General features: G+C 48.9%; 1 protein-coding gene across 12 annotated transcripts in view; it reads left to right on the plus strand.

The window, feature by feature from the left end:
- The window catches only part of PAX2 (paired box 2), a 96,596-nt gene extending 80,037 nt beyond the window's left edge, over window positions 1-16,559 (plus strand). For 8 of the 12 annotated variants that reach the window (XM_066239607.1, XM_066239613.1, XM_066239609.1 and 5 more), the window contains 3 exons: window positions 12,138-12,239; window positions 14,469-14,555; window positions 15,031-16,559. In XM_066239607.1, coding sequence (XP_066095704.1) covers window positions 12,138-12,239; window positions 14,469-14,555; window positions 15,031-15,152 — 311 coding nt within the window. In that variant the 3' untranslated portion in view covers window positions 15,153-16,559. Of the gene's footprint in view, window positions 1-12,137; window positions 12,240-14,468; window positions 14,556-15,011 lie in introns of all 12 variants that reach the window. The other 4 variants (XM_066239610.1, XM_066239617.1, XM_066239612.1 and 1 more) reach the window with 1 other exon arrangement.
- Window positions 16,560-19,271: the final 2,712 nt, after the last annotated feature.

Genomic DNA, 19,271 nt, shown 5'->3' on the forward strand with positions numbered 1-19,271 from the left:
AGGGTAAAAAATGAAGACCACTCCTATAGTTGATTGTTTTAGGGTTCAGGAGCTATAGAAAGGGATGAGCCTCATGCAGCCCTTAAAGTTGAGCCTGTCCCCTGCTTAACCAAGCTCCCAGACAGCTAAGTCTCAACAGAGAATCTTTTTTCTTTGGAAAAGTGTCTCAACGTTGGAAAATCAGGACAAAGGCAATGCATTGCTCTCAGGTGGGGGTGGGGGGGAGGCAGGGCCTTGTTAGCTTTCCCACCCTGGTAAGAAGAAGGTAGTTTTATTTAATAGTTTAGGAGAAACTTCCCTCTGAGCCGAGAGAGACTGCAGGGAGCCAAGAGAGACTGCAGGTCTGAAGGAATCCATAGCTGAGGACCAGGAGGAAACATGGTTGCTACCCAAGAGGGATGTGCCAAGGCAGGGAGAGAGAGGGAGCAGAAGATGCTGGTTTAAACAGAGGTGAGGAGGCCAATTGGCAAAGTTTAAAGAAAAGGAAGGGCTGGCCCCCAGAGCCTGGAGGCCTCGGAGAACAGTATGGGCTCAGTTTGGAAAAAGGGTTGCAAACCCTTAGAAGCTCAGACTCCTTGCTCATATCTGGGATGGTCAGTAAAGTGTCCTTTTAGCAGATAGACGCGTGGACCCTGGGAAACCCTTCTCCTGAGGACTTCCAGGAACTGCCTCTTTCCTGTAGTTAACAACCCTCTTCCAATGTGACTGCATTTCCCTCCATAAAACAAACAGCTTAGCCCTTGGCCAGCCCCTCAGGGGAGGAGAGGGCAATAAAGGCTGAGAACTGTTTCTGAAGGAGGCTGGGAGTCTCCTAGTCTTGTCTGTTGGCTCAAAGCCCCTGATTAGTTAGAGGAATTTAGGGCACAGACATCAGAGTTCCTCTCCAACCTTGAAAGGAGAGGACTGGGGCAACATCAACACTCAGCAAGTCAGGGAGCCCTTTACTGTGGAGGCCAACCACGCCAGAGGGTGTCCCCTCCGTACCCCCATGCCCTCGACCCTTCATTTAAGCTGAGAAGGCCCAATGGAGAAAAGCTAGTTCCTCCAAACATCCCTAAGGCCTCCAGCCACATCCCCCAGGACCTCCAGCCACCAGACTTCAGCTCTGATTTAATTATGAGGGCATTTCCATAGCAATGAGACATTGACAGATAATGCAGGTGCCCTGGGCCTGCAGCCTAGGGAGTCATTGGATCAGGGCTCTTTTTCTCCCTTTTTTTTTTTTTTTTTATCCCATCTACCTCTAGAGGGAAAGGATATTGAAAAGAAGAGGCATTAATCTAATCTAGGATGGAGAGAATCAGGTCAAATTTGAGCAGAATAAAAGCTGTACCACCCCAGTCTCCAGTTCCAGCCCCATGCCCATGTCTATGCCCAGCAGCCATCCCATTCACTGCCCTCTCCAGCAAGGTACCTGGGGCAGAAGCATGTGGGGCTGCTACTGGAGCTGCAGAGGGGAAGAGTTGTGGGGAGGAAGGGAGGGTTCCTAGGCATTTTAGCAAAGATGTAATTCTATGGGCTTCTAATCTGAATTCAAATTTGGCCCATCACCTTGGGTCTTTCTTCTTGACTCTTTCCTTCATCTCTTCCCCCTATCCATGAGACCCAAAGGCTAAGCACACCAATGGACTGTGCTTGGTCCTCCACTGACTGCATGGTCTCCCCAATTCATTTAGAGATCAGGGAGATAGGCTAGTTTACATTGGAGTCAAAATATTTATAAGAACCTTACCAGGCAGTGGCACAGTGGATAGAACATTGACCTGGGGTGCTGAGGACCCAGGTTTGAAACCTTAAGGTCACTGGCTTGAGCATGGGCTCATCCGGCCTGAGTGCAGGCTCATCAGCTTGAGCACAGGGTCATTGGCTTGAGTGTGGGATCAGAGACATGACCCCGTGGTCTCTGGCCTGAGCCCAAAGGTTACTGGCTTGAAGCCCAAGGTCAGTGGCTTGAGCAAGGGGTCACCGGCTCAGCTGGAGCCCCCTGGTCAAGTCACATGTGAGAAAGCAATCACTAAACAACCAAAGTGCCGCAATTACAAGTTGACGTTTCTCATCTCTCTCCCTTTCTCTGTCCTTCTGTCTCTCTCTTGTAATATATAAGGTCTACCAGAAAGTTCTGTCGGTTTCTATCACAACAAGTTTCAACACGTAAGCACATGTTTATTTGGCGCATGTGTGCCTCTCTATTTTTATCACTTAATGTATACATACTGACGTAGCAAATTAACTAAAACAAAGTTGATTCACGTTAGTCTTATGTGTGAAGCGATAGTGTACCCATGGCTACTGATAAAGTTCATTTACGCCACTGTAATTTTTATGAATTTCAACAAGGAAGAAATGCTACAGAAGCATGTAGAAATTTATTGAAAGTGTTTAGTGAAGGAATAATACTGACTATCACTTGTTTTAGTCCTTACAAAATTTTTTGAAGGGCAAAAATTCAAAAATGAAGAAGATATCAAACAAGCACTGGTTCAATTTTTCGCATCAAAAGATAAAACATTTTTCAAAAATGGGATGTACAAATTGCCCTCACACTGACAAGAAATCATTAATAATAATGGCAATTATATTATTTAATAAAGTTTATTGACTGTAAGAAAAATTTTGTTTTATTCCAAAAACAGACAGAACTTTCCGGTAGACTATATATATATATATATATATATATATATATATATATTTTTTTTTTTTTTTTTTTTTTTTTTTTTTTTAAAGAAATCAATGATCTTTATTTGAAGTGCATATAGTATCCAACTCAAGCCAACAAAGGGTTACCTAGTAGAAAATGCTGGGCACTGCTTTCATAATTATCTAGGTTATAGGGGACATTTAGGCTGCTATAGACGTTTAGAAATGCTTGGGGTGTCCCAAAGAAGAGTTCTCCAAAGGGGGATCTCCCAGCACTAAGCTTGTGTATGCCATCATTTGGCACTTTCTATGAAGAAATGGTTGGCTAAGTAAAAGTAAAGTCATCAGCCAACCCAACCTTTTCTAAATGACCAGAAAGCCTAAGTAGTGATATTCCAATGAATGTTACAGGTATGTCTGGGGACCAATGGCTTAGAAATGTCCTGGTGGCCTCAAAGCCACCTAGGTAATACCTGAAAGCCTGTTTCCCCTAAAGAGCCAGCCATCCCCCAAGGTGACAGGAAGACACCCCCCCAATCCCTCCACAGGGTGATCAGAATCTTTCCTTCCCCCCATGTTAGCTGTAGCCTCGGGACAAACACACCAGTCCTTTTTAACCCTGAGCTTTGGGAGGCAAGCCCCGCCACTATTCCACTATTGTTACTTCTGAGAGGGCTTTGCACGCCTTCAGACTGGAATCCTCCCCTCTCCTCCCCGGGAGGGCGGCTAGGCTGGCAGGCGGGGAGGGAGGAAATCCCGGGCAGCCTCAGAGAGCAGCCTAATGCTCCAGCAGCTTAAGTGGCCGTTTTCCTTGGGATTAGGGTTTCACTTACACAGAGCTCCTGAAAAACGCTGCGCTTTCGGAAGGATTAGAGCTGACAATTCAGCGCTCTCAGAGAACAAAATAAAGCCAGAGAGGAACTGGGAGAGCTGGAGTATCTGGAGACTGTGCAAACAGGCTTAACCTCTGCCCACCCAGCATGGGGGTCTCTCTTGCTCTGAGCCCATCAGTGAGCCTGGGCCCCAGCCTTCTAGAGAGTCAGCACCTGCCCAACTCCAATCTTCATTTGCTATTTGCTAATGAAGCAGGCGAAGGCAGTGTGGGGAAGTGAAATGAGAAAAGGGCTAGGATGTCTTCTCCTCTGAGCCTTAGTTTCTCCCTCTGTAAAATGAAGGAGTTAGACTAGAAGAAACCTACTTCCCTATCAGCCCTCTGAAAATGTGATTCTCCCCAGGACTCCTACCCTTATCCTAGGATGCTGGGCTGCAGCTCCTTCCATAGTCCAGCTGAGTTAGAAGGAAACCTTCTTTTATGGGGTCCTAGGCCAGCAGACTGCCATGACCCAGATGAAGGCCATGGGCTTTGATGAGAAGGGGTGTGAGGGCATACCTGGTTGTGTCTAGCCAGTTGGCTGTGGAGGTGAAGACCTCACTGAGCCCATGCAGATCTGATCAGCATCCCTGCCTGGGACACACCAGGGACCAAATTAAAGGTGGGAAGCAAGATTAGCTAGGAGAGCAGCTGCCCTGAGCTGCAGGCACAGCCCCCTCTGCTGGAACCGGAAGAAGTCAAGCCTCAGGACAAGAAGGTGCAGGGCCAAGACAAGGACGGGGGCTGGGAACCTCACACAGACAGGCACCTTGGCCTTAAAGGACAAAACTTGGGAAGGATTCAGAAACCTGAAAAATAAGAAACAAAAGGAAATATGCAAAAAAACCTCTTTCCCTTTCCTTTTAACCTGTCTTTTAAAGACTAAAAGTTTGTTACTCTAGTGTATTATGTAACTTGGATTGGTCATAAAGCGATCATAATTGGTATAGTAAATATAAGTGTATGGTATACTTAGGCAATGATTATGAATTTAATAACTGTGTATTCTTGGAAGTATTATAAATGCTTGTGTCAAATGCAGCCACAGACTGCCAACCTTGCAGCAATCTAACGTCTTCATTTTCGTTACCTTATGAGAAGCAGACAAATTTGAGGGTAGGATAGTAAAACAAGAGTTATATTTTCTGGCCTTAGGGTCCTCAACAGTATCAAGTGTATAGCAAAAGTGCTCATTTTCAGAGAAAGATGCTGAGGAAAAGCATCTCTGAACTCATTGAATATAACTTTTGCTGTATAAATCTACACCAAATAAGTCTGAGCCATCACTGGGCCAGACAGAGCATCTATGCTGCTGTGGCAGCTTCCTTTCTATGATTTCCTTGCTCTTCCGAGTGCTACTATCTTCCCTACTTGAGATAAGCCTCTCTTTTCCTTCACACGCTATTATGCTGTTCTTTGTATGATCTTGTTTATTGGTACAACTCAAGTGGCTTCAAACAAATTAATGTGTTTCCTAAACCAAAGAACAGGGATTCTTTTGGTCTTTTTTTTTTTTTATTTATTTATTTATTCATTTTAGAAAGGAGAGGGAGAGACAGAGAGAGAGAGAGAGAGACAGAGAGAGAGAAGGGGGGGAGGAGCTGGAAGCATCAACTCCCATATGTGCCTTGACCAGGCAAGCCCAGGGTTTCGAACCGGCGACCTCAGCATTTCCAGGTCGACGCTTTATCCACTGCGCCACCACAGGTCAGGATCTTTTGGTCTTTTATAAATACTGCTTATTAATCTTTGGATCATGAATACTTTTGAGAATATGATAAAAGCCATTAGATATTATATATTTATATCTATAACATTTATGTATAGCAGGGGTCCCCAAACTTTTTACACAGGGGGCCAGTTCACTGTCCCTCAGACCATTGGAGGGCCGGACTATAAAAAAAAACTATGAACAAATCCCTATGCACACTGCACATATCTTATTTTAAAGTAAAAACAAAAACAAAACAGGAACAAATACAATATTTAAAATAAAGAACAAGTAAATTTAAATCAACAAACTGACCAGTATTTCAATGGGAACTATGCTCCTCTCACTGACCACCAATGAAAGAGGTGCTCCTTCTGGAAGTGCGGCAGGGGCCGGATAAATGGCCTCAGGGGGCCGCATGCGGCCCGTGGGCCGTAGTTTGGGGACCCCTAATGTATGGCTTTATATGGACTCCCTGATACACATCTGTGGAGTCCTACAGGATCAGTGAACCCTTGCTGTGGAAAATGGAAGAACCTGAAACATGCAAGAAACAAGAAGTGACAAGATGTTCTGTTGTGAGGATTTGCTTAGCATAATCCCAAATTACTTTCCTAGACCAAATGCCTATCTATTTTCTGGGTCTACAATATTTGAGTGTCATTCAAGAATCACCCAAGTATACTGCTTGTCTTTAGTCCAGATTCTGCCATCTAATAGCTCTTAAATCTTGGACATAATACTTAGCGCTTCTGAGTTTCTGTTTCTTATCTCTAAAATGGTGATTAAAAATAGATTAACATTGGCTGTGGCTGGGTAGCTCAGCTGGATAGAGCATCATCCCAATATGCCAGGGTTGCAGGTTTGATCCCACATCAGGGTACAAGCAAGAAACAACCAATGCATAAATAGAACAACAAATCAATGTTTCTCTCGCTTTCTCTCCCCGTTCCTCTCTCTCTCTCTAAAATCAATAAACAAAAATTTAAAAAAAAACCAGATCAATATCATAGGTTGATATGAGGATTAAATAACACACAGAAACTATTTAGAACAGTGCCCTAAGGCACCTGAGGCAGGTGCTCAGTGAATGCTAGTTTGTCTAGGTGCAAGTAGAAACACAAGGCTGCCCTTGAATCTTAGACCTGACAAAATAGCATAAATTATCTGGTGACTGAAATTTTCCAATTTCTTAATAGTCTTTCACTTTGCTTTTCTCTGTCCTTATAAGAGCAACCGCACTTAGATTCTCCAAAACAGTTGATTCGATCTGGCCCATTTGGTAGGGAATGTCTGACAAAAGTGCACTGTCTGATTCAGATGTAGTGATTGCTGTAGAAATTGGCTTTAGAGTCTTCAGGGACTTCTGCAGTTGAACTGAGGAGACATCCTCATCAAGTACAGTGCTTCGAACACTTCTGGGTACTTTAAGATTCTCAACTACTACTGTTTCTTGAAGAGCCTCTTTGTTTTTTAGAAAACTCTCAAAGGAGATTAATACTCCACCCCATGGACTTTTACTATAGGCTTTCAGTGTCAGTATTTTATTCTTTGTACCCTGTTTTTCTTGCCTCATCTTAATGATGGCAGTGACAATACGAGATTTACTTGTTGGGTGACTTATTTTTCTTTTCTTTGGCTCTTTTGGGGGTTACCATTAAAAGGTAGCGTGGTACAGACATAGCTTCAACTTTGGCTCTGTCATTTACTATCTCTGTAGCCATAGGAAAGTTATTATCGCTCTGTGTTTCTCCCTTTTCTCAATTTTAAAGTTACACTGATCATGTCAAAGGCTCCTCCATTTTTAAAACTTTGTAATCTTAAGAATCAAGTATCCAACATGAAATGCTCATCCTCTTGCAATATGTGGGGTTTTATCCATTTGTGATTCTTGGTGCTGTTTTTCTGTTACTGGCATTGTCAGTGAGCAAAGCAAATGTTTTACTGCCTTCTATCTCCTGCTGGCTGGCATATATTTTATAACTGATACATTTTGTTGTGTAGCTGGGGTTTTTTTCCTCTCTTTCTGAGCTTTTGCTTAAGGAGGTGACTGTGCTGTCTTACAGTTTTAGAGTTTGTCTCCACTCCCACTTGTCCATCTGTCTGTAGAAATACAAGACCCAGTGCTCTTTTGATTCTTCCTTGCCTGATTCCATTACCCATTCATATTCTCTCACTAAAAGAGACTTGCTCAGAGAACATTGCTGGGCAAATGGTATGACACTCTTAGTAATTTGAAAACTTTCCATTATTGACAATGGTGTTCCATGAAAATATATGGCTCTGGCAAGAGTTTGGTCAATTTTTTCCTGCTCTTCAGGTGTCACCTGTGTACTAATGAAGCCACTGAGAGTGCTTTGTATGCAGTAGCTTGCTCCTTCTTTGGCTTGGGCGTCCTCAATGGGCACCTCTTTGTGGTGATACTGATGTTCCAGAATCCAGAGCACAGAAGCACAGCTGTGTGCTGAACATCAGGGACCTTGCATATTTTTTCCTCACTGGGGGTTTCTTCTCTCACATTTTCAAAATGTCTAATAACTGCCAAATTGTCTGTGTCTATGAGTTGGTTTTGTTTTTGTTTTGTTTTGTTAAGTTGTTTCATTTCTTCCTTTGTTTTCTATTCCACATACAAGTGAAATCATACAGTTTTGGGCATTTTCTGTTTGACCTATTTCACTTAGCACAATACCCTTGAGGTCTATCCATGTTGTCACAAATGCTAATATTTTATCTTTTTGTATGGCTGAGTAGTGTTCCATTGTATATGTACTACATCTTCTTTATCCATTCATCGGTCGATGAACACTCAAGTTTTTTCCATATCTTGCTATTGTCAATAATGCTGCAATGAACATAGAAAGGCATATATCTTTTTGAATAGGTGCTTTTATGTTCTTTGGGTAAATATAGATATTGAATTATAATGTTGTACACCTGAAACTTATATAATGTTATAGACCACTGTTACCCCAATAAAAAATTCATTTTGAGGGCCTGGCTGGTTGGCTCAGTGGTAGAGCGTCGGCCTGGCATGCAGGAGTCCTGGATTCAATTCCCAGCCAGGGCACACAGGAGAAGTGCCCATCTGCTTCTCCACCTCTCCTCCTCTCCTTCCTCTCTGTCTCTCTCTTCCCCTCCACAGCCAAGGCTCCATTGGAGCAAAGTTGGCCCAGGCGCTGAGGATGGCTCTGTGGCCTCTGCCTCAGGCGCTAGAACAGCTCTGGTTGCAGCAAAGTGACACCCCAGATGGGCAGAGCATCGCCCCCTGGTGGGCATGCCGGGTGGATCCCGGTCGGGCGCATGCGGGAGTCTGTCTGTCTCCCTGTTTCCAACTTCAGAAAAATACAAAAAAAAATCCATTTTGAGGAAAAAAATAAATAGACTGTCATTGGACTTTAGAAAAAAGTCTTAATAGCATTTCACAGATTACTTGTTTAAAATAGAATTTGGAGATGTGTCTTTCAGTCAACAATTCTGTGGGTGACTTTCTGCACGCAAAAGTTTCCATATGTTGGAAGCTGGCAAAAGGAAAAGCCAGTGGAAATAAACATTGCAGTAGGAGTCGGATAGCTGAGAATACTTTCCAGTCATCCAGCCTCTGAAGCTAAGCACGGGATTGTGTAACAAAACCTTCGATTACAAGGAATTCATGTGTGACAAGTTGTGGAAACCATGCGGCTGAAACTCAGAAGTCAGATGCATTAAAATTCCTGTTTATTAAGAAAGAAACACTCCTTTTCCTGGCTGCTTTGTAGACATTAAGATTATAAGATCAAGAGGAAGTGGGTTTCTCTATCTTTCTAATTTCAAAACCTCTACATTTCTCTTTAATTCTGCCCTGTTTGGGGTCTTTTCTGACCAGTAAATGTCATGTTATGAATCTCTCTCGGAATTGATAGGTACTGCTGTCACTTCCACTCCAGATCTACTCCTCTGAGAGGTGATCAGAAGGAGAGTACCATTTATGGGCAATAGGAGGCAATGAAAGAAAACTCAAAACAAAGCAAACACAGATTCTTTCTGTTATCTCTCTGGGAGTCTGAAGTGACCTCTTGTTTGACAGTTCTACTCTGTTTGTTTATTCTTGAGTTTTAAGATGTAAGGTATTAGCTATATGAGATAGGTTAGAGGAAAATAATTTTATTGCATGATAAAGCTAAGCTACAATATATGAATACTTTACTGTAAATCTTTCACCAAGCTGTAAAAATTCATAATCCATTGTTCAAACTCTTTTAGAGAAAAGGCAGATTCAAACATTTACATTTGTCCCGGCCTTTACCTCTTCAAAGGAGACCTACACATATAAAGCAACCCACTCTATTATTTTGCATTGGCTATAAATATATGGAGTGATGAAAAAGTAATCAACAAGTATTTATTGAGCATCTACTATTTCCCAGCTATGCAGTATAATGCAGGAAACAAGGCCCTTGGTTTAACTAGAATCTGCTTAAAGAAGCAAGCCATGGTATGAAATAGGCCTAGTGTATTATGAAATATAATGACATGCTAAACCATGGAGTACAGACTCTCCAGAAGTTTAGGAAAGAGAAACACCTCTGATGGGTAGAATATCGGGAGTAATAAGACTTGGGCTGTAAGAAGACAAAAATGGCCTGACCAGGTGGTGGCATGGTGGATGGAGTGTCAGACTGGGATGCAGAGGACCCAGGTTCAAAACTCCAAGGTCACTGGCTTGAGCGCTGGCTCGTCTGGATTAAGCAAGGCTCACCAGTTTGAACCCAAGGTTGCTGGCTTGAGCAAGGGGTTATTCAGTCTGCTGTAGACCCCCCAGTCAGAGCACATATAAGAAAGCAGTCAATGAACAACTAAGGTACCACAACAAAGTTAATGCTTATCTCTCTCCCTTCCTGTCTGTCCCTATCTGTCCCTCTCTCTGTCTCTCTGACACACACACACACACACACACACACACACACACACACACACACACAAATTAAGACAAAAATGATCCAGCAAAAGCACAGAGGTTTTACAGCACACAGGCCAATGAAAACGGTCAGACTTAACCAGGGGGTACAAATCAGAGCTGAGAAAGCTGGGTGGGGAGGAGTACCTGGGAGGCTGGGAAAGCCTGGAAGAATTTAGATTCAAACTGTAGCCCACAGAGAATCAATGGTGGTTTTTACAAGGGAAGTGATGAGAGCAATGTTTCATGAGGACAAGCCAAGCATCCACATTTGGAAGAGACAGGAGGGGGAAGGATGGATAGGCAGGAAATAGAAGCAAGAAAAATGTGTAGTAAACCGAGTGCCAATCTTAAGAGCTGAGCTATTGAAGTGGTGGAGGGAATGGAGAAGGGACAGACATGACAGACATTGCTAAGAGGAATTGACCACACTTGGTGAGTGACTTCATATAAAGGGGGAGGGAAAAGGCCGAGTCAAGAAGAACTCCAATATTTTTGGTCCGATGGTCTTCAAGTAGGTTGTCAGTAGAACTGATTGTGGGGATGGTGAATCAGCTTTTATTCCTGTCAAGTCTGAGGTGACAGTTGGACAGCTAATGAAAGTGTTCAGCAGGAAGCTAGAAATACAAAAATCTAAACTGTATCTCTGTATATTGAGGGTAAGAATGGTAAATACTCAGATGTGAGATGTGTTAAGGTGGGGATGAGGAAATTCACAGGTGTCAGAAAAGTATGAGAGCTGAGGTCAATTTCAAAGGGAGAGCAGCAAGGAGGAGGGGCACTTTCTAATAGCCATTTAGGAGGATGAGGATTAGTGCTATTAATGAACAGAAAGCAAACTGGGCCACATACACATAGTTCTATAACTTCCTCTAGCAACACCTTACGTTCAGAAGGTTGGACAGAGGCACTAGAATAGGAGAGTGGCAGTGGATGAAGAGGAGGATAAAGGGAATCTGGAGAGGATGAATGGGACCCAGGAGACCCAGGAGAGCATAAATAGTCTCTAGGACATGAAAGTGTGGAAGAGGAAAGAGGGAGAATTATTGTCATTAGCAATTGAGGCATACTAAAATGTAAAGGGAGGTGGTGACCCCTTCATGGTGATGGAGGGGACAGGCAAGGAAGGGGGGCCACTCAGGTGCAACTGTGTTCCAGAGGAGATGTCTGTGGACCATGGGTATTTCCCTGATATTGACTTGCTTTGCCTTCACTCCAGGACACTAAAGAAAGCCCAGCCTCCGACTTTCCAAACACTAGCTAATAGAGGACTCCCAGGACAGACGTCCAGCAGTGCTGTGGGGAGCAGATTTTGGAACTTGATCTAATCCACTTGCACTGTTGGCTCAAAAGCTTCTGATTTGCTTCAGAGATAGTTTTCTATAGTTTAAGTGCTATAAACACTAACAGCAAAATAGTCCACTGGCTGGCCCCCTGCTGTCCACACCTGCTAGGCCCAGCACCTGCAGCAGCACTTGGAGAGGACTAGAAAAACCTATCAGCCCATGTGAGTGGTGGTGGGGTACCCTCCAAGCTTGAAGGAAAGGTAGGGTATTGGGGAAGAGAGAGGTGAACAAGATCATAAAGGTCCATTTGGCCACTAGAGAGACCACAGCTGAATATCTTGCTGGGAAGGAGTAAAACCAGGTCATCCTCCCTCTCTCCCTTCTCCATCTGGGTTTGGGCTACAAAGAAACACGAGCAAAGGCAAACACACGCTCACACATGCACAGAGAAAGACACAAAGTGCTATGCAAAGCAGAGGTGCATAAACACAGCTGGTCATAGGCTAGGGCCGCTAGACATTTTCGTAATGAGCTTACACACTTGTAAAGGCACACCCGGACCTGCTCAATACATGCATCCCAAGTGTCTACACACAGCTCTTTCCTCTCCAGGGGTTCTCCTTCCATGGAGCACCCTGGTGTGAGTAGAGGCAGCCCCTCTCTTCCAGGCCTCATGCCTTCCCCTTTGTGTTTTTCCAGGTCGTGACATGGCGAGCACCACTCTGCCTGGTTACCCCCCTCATGTGCCCCCCACTGGCCAGGGAAGCTACCCCACCTCCACCCTGGCAGGAATGGTGCCTGGTAGGTGACAATGCTGCAGCTGCCTAATTTATGTGGGGGTAACTAAATTGTGGGTGAGCTGCTGAGTGGTCTTTAGTCTGAGGCTTGGGAGTGGGAGGAGACCCAACATCCCCTCCCCCCAAACCACTGCTATTCTATTCCTCTCTCTCCCTAGAGCTGCAGTTGGTTCATCATCCTCCTTCACAAGGAACCTAGGGAGGGAGCTTGCAAAACTGCCCCTTGCGTGCACCTCACTGTATGTCATGGCCCTTCCACAGGGCCCAGCCACCCATGCCTGTGCCCAAGGAGCACTCAGTCTCAGCTCCACCCACAGTGCTCCAGCCCACCCCCCAGCCAGCTGACACTGCTTGGAAGAGCCTGCCCTGGTTTCCATGGAAACTTGGAGCCAAGAACCATTTCCAGGGACATGTCAGTCACTCAGACAAAGCCACCCTGGTCCACACCAACCCACAGGGAAGACCACTGTTGAGAACCTACCCCACCCCAGAAAAAGAAGGGAGCTAAGCTAGTCACTAAGGCGAGAGGAATGGGGACAGGCTATGGCAAGAACCGAGAGGCTAGTTTCAGAAAGAGAAGTTAGAGCACCCCACATCTCTCCAGAGGGACCGGGCTCTCCTTGCTCCCTGGAGCTCAGACCCCCCCCCACCCCTGTCTGGGAGCAGCTCAGTTAGGCTATGTGGAGCAGAGGTTGTATTTAGGGTTTGGTATAGCACCTGGAGCTTGTGTTTTTCCCAATCTCTCACCTCAGACTGGGAGCCAGGCTTGAAGCCAAACCAAGTTGAAGCTCCTATTCTTATAAACACCAAAAACTCTTATCTTTTAAAAAGAGGGTGAGACTCACTGAGCCTGCTCTCACTTCCGTGGCTGCCTTCTGTGTGCCCCTTCCCTGAAGCTCAACTCTCATGGGATGGGGGTGGATAGAAAAGGGTGGCTGGCCCCATTCCTGAACTATCCATCCAGGGACAGCCCAGGATAAGCAGAGTTGGGGGAGGGGCATGGCAAAGAGGGCATTGCAGCAGGATGTGGTAGAACAGGGGCTGAAGGGAGTTAGAGGGACTGAGTAAGGAGAGCTGACAAGTGTGGGTGAGGGAAGCCCTACCCAGATGTGGGGTAGGGGGAGTAGAAATGTTGGGGGCAAGTATATTCTTCCAGGAGTTCCCAGCAGTGAGCTGGTGGAGGCTGGAGAAGGTCTTGGAGAGATTGGGGTAAGGGAGGGGGGAGCCTTTAAGGAGGTGGGATGAGGGGAGCCCAGAGAGCTCATGGTGGCAAGGGGGGAGTCGTTAAACAGAATCTAGTGCTGATGAGGAAATTACACTTGTTTCATTAGCGATGGGGAAGGAGATAGCTCAGTTCCTCTTGGTCACAGTTGAGCTCAGAAGCTCATTATCCTGCTGCACGCATGCTTTCCCTCCTCGTCAATAAACAGGCTTTCCAGTGGCTGCGTCCCCCACCCCCACCCCAGCTCCCTCTCCAAGCGGGGCCCTTTCTCCTCTACTTAACCCGCGGTTAGGGATCACTGTAAACAGTCTGGGGTCATCACACAGGAGAAAGGACGAGGGGGAAACCCGGAGGCCTGGCCTTTCTCCCCAGGAGGGAGTGAAGCAGCTTTGGACGGCTCCCTGCCCACCGGGCCCTCCGCTCACCGCTCCCGGACCGGCGGGCAGTCCACTTGCTCTCGTCACCTCCTTCCCCTGCTGCGTGGCCCTGAGTCCAGTCTCTCCCGGGAAAAGGGGGAGGGTGTTTCCCAGCAGAGCCCTAACGCTTTTGCTTTGGTACAATGTTGAGATGCTATTCTTAGGACTCTCTGGGACAAAGCGTCCCGGGGTCCTTTTCTCACCACCCTCCCCCGCTTCCACCCGGTGGGGCTATGACTCCCAGAACCAGAGTCTCCACTAAACTGACCCTGTCCCCTCACGCAGCGGGTGCCTGCACCCGGAACAAACCCTTACTGGATGGCTCGAAGAGCCTCTGCGGGGGATCCCCAAGCTGGCACTGCCCCGCAGGTTCCTCTATGCCCGCGCGCCAGTCTCGTGGGTGCTTCTGCATCCCCCGCCCCATTACACACACCGTGGGCTCTCCCCACGAGGATTCAACGGTCCACAGCCTGCAGCGGGCATTGCCCTGCCCGCCCCACCTGAATCTCGGACCTTGGGGAGGTCAATGGTCTGGCACGTCGGGTTCGCCTCGGCGTTGCACGTGTCTGATCCCCACCTCCCCACCCTCCCGCAGGGAGCGAGTTCTCTGGCAATCCGTACAGCCACCCCCAGTACACGGCCTACAACGAGGCTTGGAGATTCAGCAACCCCGCCTTACTAAGTGAGTACGCCACCTGGCTGGCCGGCGGCTCAGCGCGTCCGCCCGCCCGCCCGCCCGCTCAACCCGGCTGCTTCCGGACGCGGCCGACTCCCAGCCGCCCGACCTCCGGGTGCCTGCCGGCCAAGCCCGTTAGTGCAGCACTGAGGCCCGGGCTCCCTCGAGGACGCCCTCGCCTCACACCCTTTCTTCCCCTCGTCCTCCCGGCTCGCGGAAAGGCCGCGGGGCTGCCCCTCAGCACCCCTGCAACGTCCACAGCCGGGCGGCGACGGTCGCTGATTGGGCCCCTCTCCCACCCGGTGAACGCAGGTCTCCTGGGGGCCCCCGCAGCCCAGCCAAGGTCTTCCTGTCCAGATCCCGCCAGACCCGAGCCCCGGGAGGTCTTTGCTTTGCTTTCCTTTTTTTGTTCTCCTGTTTGTCCTCTCACCCAGCCCATTCTTCTCCTGTGTTAACTTCCAGGTTCCCCTTATTATTATAGTGCCGCCCCCCGGGGCTCCGCCCCTGCCGCTGCTGCCGCTGCCTATGACCGCCACTAGTTACCGCGGGGACCACATCAAGCTTCAGGCCGACAGCTTCGGCCTCCACATCGTCCCCGTCTGACTGCCCGCCCCGGAGGGAGGGAGGACCGACCCGCCGCGAAGCCTCCCGGCCGCCGCCCCAGCCCCGCCCCCTCCCAGGACCCCCGCAGCCCCTCCCGTGGCCCCTTCGAAGGACGCACAGAACGAGCGGAGCCGCGGGCGGGACCCTCAGGCCGGGGCCCACCGCCTCCAGCCCCTCCCGCCGCCCCTCCCCGCCTGCCTGGACCGCAGGGCGCGTCGAGGAGGGCCCAGCTCGCCCCGGCTTCGCCCTACTCGAACCGGATCGGACCAACCACAACGCCGGACTCAGGCTGGGCCGCCGCTGTGCGCGGGCACACGTTTCTGTGACACACAATCAGCGCGGACCGCAGCGCGGCCCAGCCTCGGAGCCGCCCGACTCGGCTGCTCCGGCGCCAGGGGGCCTCGCTGGAGGGACTGGGCACAGGAAGTTAAGAACAAAACTATTTTCTGCAGAAGAAGGACGAGCCTCCTGCCGAACCCTCGGGGAAGAGTCTTGACCCCCGCGCCAGCCGGACCGCCCTCCCCTTCCGAGTGGGCTCTGCTCCAGCAGGTGGAATGAAATAGGAGCGTGGGGGCTGGGCTCCAGGGACAGATGTTGGGGTCCTCAGGTCTTTTCAAGGTGGGGACCCAAGGCACGCAGGCCCCAGCAGCCCACACTCGCCAAGCCTGGCTCTTGGCCCGACTCCACCGGAACTGCTCGGTTCCCCAGGGCCCGGGCATCTCCCACTAGTGACGAGACTCCCAGCCCCATCTCGCCCCTACCTCAGCCTCTCTGCCATCTGTGACCCCCAGTCTGCCCTCCTGCCCGTCACTTTCCCATCCCACGACGCTCTGCACCACTCCTCCCTGTCTCGACCCCCGATCCGAGGCTCTCCGGTGCCTGCCGTAGGACCAGTTTCCAGAGGCCAGGGGCCCTGGGCTTCCCCGGCAGTGACCTGAGGACCCTTCCCCGACGTAGACCCTCGATCTGCCGGCGGTAGGAGCCGGTTCTGAGCGGGCATCTGAGCTGCGGCGGGGTAGAAGTGGGGGGCGGTCCACCCCACCCCCATCCTCCTTCTCGAGAAGGAACAGAACAGAACCGCAAAAAGTCTACATTTATTTAATATGATGGTCTTTGCAAAAAGGAAGACAAAACAAAACCCACCAGGCTGCTGCTTTGTAGAAAGACGTTGTGTGTCGCGCGAAGGCGAAGCCCTGTGTACATAGCCCCGCCCCGTCTGCCCGCCCGCCGGCCGAGCCCCCGACGCCGCCCCGCCTGTAGATACGCCCCGCTCTCTGCGCTGCGAGAGTCGCCGTTCGCCGGGGGGGGGGGGAAGGGGGGACACAGCTACACGCCCACTAAAGCACAGCACGTCCTGGGGGAGGGGGGCCTTTTTTTATGTTACAAAAAAATACGAAAGAAAAGAAATCTCTATGCAAAACGACGAACATGATCCTGTGAACTCCTCTCGCCTCTGTTTTGTTGGCTGTTTCTCTGTAAGTCCGTGTTCTCGCTCTCTCCTCGTCTCCCGCGCATCTCTCCCCTCGCCACCCCCTCTCTCCTCCTCAGTCTGTCTCTCTGCGTCTCTGTCTCTGTCTCTGCCTTTCTCTCGGCCTCTCTCCCCAGCCCTTCCCCGGGCCACCTTGCCTTCCCAGGCGAGATCAGAGGCGGCAGCTCCACCCTCGGGCGTGTCCCCTCGCGGCCGTGCCCCGCGCGCCCCGGGCCGACGGCGGCTGGGCCGCCACGCCCCGTAGTTGCTCTTTCGGTAGCGGCGATATGCCCTGCATGTTTCCTCACCCGTGGATCGTGACGACTCGAAATAACAGAAACAAAGTCAATAAAAGTGAAAATAAATAAATAAATAAATAAAAATCCTTGAACAAATACGAAAAGGCTTGGAGTCCTCGCCCAAGCTCTCTCTCCCCTTCGAGCCTTTTTATTTGGAAAAGAAAATGAGAAAATAGTTTAAGGGAACTGCCGACGCCCAGCCAGGCTCCAGTGGCCCGAGCGGGGCGGCGAGTGGACCGAGATTCGAACTCTGAGGCCCGACCCACTACAGTCCTCGCGGGGCTGGCCGGGCAGGGGCACCAGAGCCCAGACTCAGCCGAACCCTCGAGAGAGCCCCTGATAGCTCTGGTCTCCTTGGCCACTTTAAGCGCGTCGGTTCGTTTTGATTCTTTTCTTTTTCTTTCTTTTTTTATTGTGCACATGAGAAATAAATAATAATAAATAAATAATAAATAAATAAATAATAATAAAATTTTGTATGTTACTCCCCATGGCTCCAAGTTTGTCTCTGCCTGTTTCCCGGACAGGCCTTCTCTCACAGTAGTTGATCCAAAAAACCCCTCAATGATTCTCCCAATTAGTCCCCCACTGCCACGCCCTCCCAGCCTTTACCAAGACCCTCTTGGAGGCAGCTGAAAGCAGGTAAAGGCCCAGACCAGTAGGTCCTTTAATAGCCACCACCACCACCCCACCCGCCCTGGGACAAGGAGCTTTCCAAAACTTCAGAAGAACTCGGAGTTACACATTTATACCAGGCCGATGCGGTCACCCTGCCTCTCCACCCACACCCAGATGTAGAGTCCAGACTCTCAAAATGCTACGTCGGAGGCCTCTTCTGCTCCTCTGCGCAGCCGCAATTTTATCCCGCGAATCTGCGAAAACCTCAGACGGTTTTCACAAGTTTCCTCGACGTTCACTTAGTTGCGTGCGCGGACAGTGCCCAGTTCCGCCGAGAGGCGGGGAGAATCTGCCCGTTCACGGGACCTCGCGCGCCCCCTGTGTCTTGCGGATCCCCGGGTCCTGGCGAGCAGTAACTAGGATCGGTGTGGTCTGGGTGGGTCCCGGAGAGGGAGCACATGAGTTCGTTGATCTGTCCGTACTTCCATTTCTATTCGACCGCGTGGGTCTATATGTCCTTGGGTGGTCCTGGAGGTGGGGGGTGATGAGAGAACTGTTCCCTTTTTCAAACACTCTTGCTGTTCTTGTGCTGGGGGAGTGGGAAGGGTGACAGTGAAGGGTCTATGTCAGTGTCTCTATACCTGTTTGGGAGAAGGATGAAGTGACTGTCCAAGACTGTCCAGGCGGCATCTGACATACTTGGCAGGGATCCCTTCTCTATCCCTTTAGCAATCTCTCAACTCCAGCCTACCCACAAAGGCTGCAAACTTGGAGACTTTCCTTCGCTGTCCCTGGGAAACCTTCCCAGCTCAGCTCCCACTTGGAAGGCTCTTGTTACTCTGACCTGCCAGGGATGGCTGAGGGAGCTGCAAGCAGGACCTGAGGCAGATAAGGGATGACTTTCCCTCTTGATAGGGGGCAGTGTATCCTAGACACCTGCTTGCCTCCACATCCCAGCGGTCTTTCGTTCCCAGTCCTGTTTGCCCAGCTTCACGCTCTGTGCCACTTCAGGAGAATATGCAAGATCCCAAACAAATCAGCAAGCCCCTAACCAAGTCCATCTCTTTCTTCCTCCCTCTCTACCTGGGTTCCCTCTCTATTCCCCATCTCAGCAAGTGACAGATAGTCCCACCTTCTACCTTGCTTGGCACTTCTCTTGATTATCATTCTCCTAGAAGGGTGGTCTTCAAAGTTTTTTTTATCATACATCTTATCAGTAAAAAGAATTCTTAACATATACCCCCACTATAATTATATATTTATTTAAATATTTACTTATTTATAGATTCCATAAACTACTAGACTAACATATTATAAATTTTATAACACATAAAATAATAAAAAGATGAGATTGAAATACATAAGCATAGAAGTTCTAATGTTCTCTAAGATAAACAGATTATCTTACACTCCCCCCACCCCCAGGAGATGTTTGGTGTATATTCATGGAGATCCTGCTCAGAATCCATTGAAACTGAGCGTGGCAGAACTCCTGACTATTGCCTGATGCTCAGAAGGTAAATTCTTGGAAGTTGTCAGGGCACTGGGTTGGCCCAGTCAGTGCCGCACTCATTATATGTAGCAGATTACCCGGCCCCCAGTGTCTGGCTTGGCCTCCAGGTGCCCCAGACTGTGAGTGCTGCTTTGCCTGATATATCAGATTGGGAGTCAAGGTCTGTTACCTGGTTCCCACCAGAGCTCCTTACCTTCTGTTCTACTTCTGGTCTCCTCATA

The sequence above is a fragment of the Saccopteryx bilineata genome, chromosome 7, assembly GCF_036850765.1.
Source record: "Saccopteryx bilineata isolate mSacBil1 chromosome 7, mSacBil1_pri_phased_curated, whole genome shotgun sequence".
Lineage (NCBI taxonomy): Eukaryota > Metazoa > Chordata > Mammalia > Chiroptera > Emballonuridae > Saccopteryx > Saccopteryx bilineata.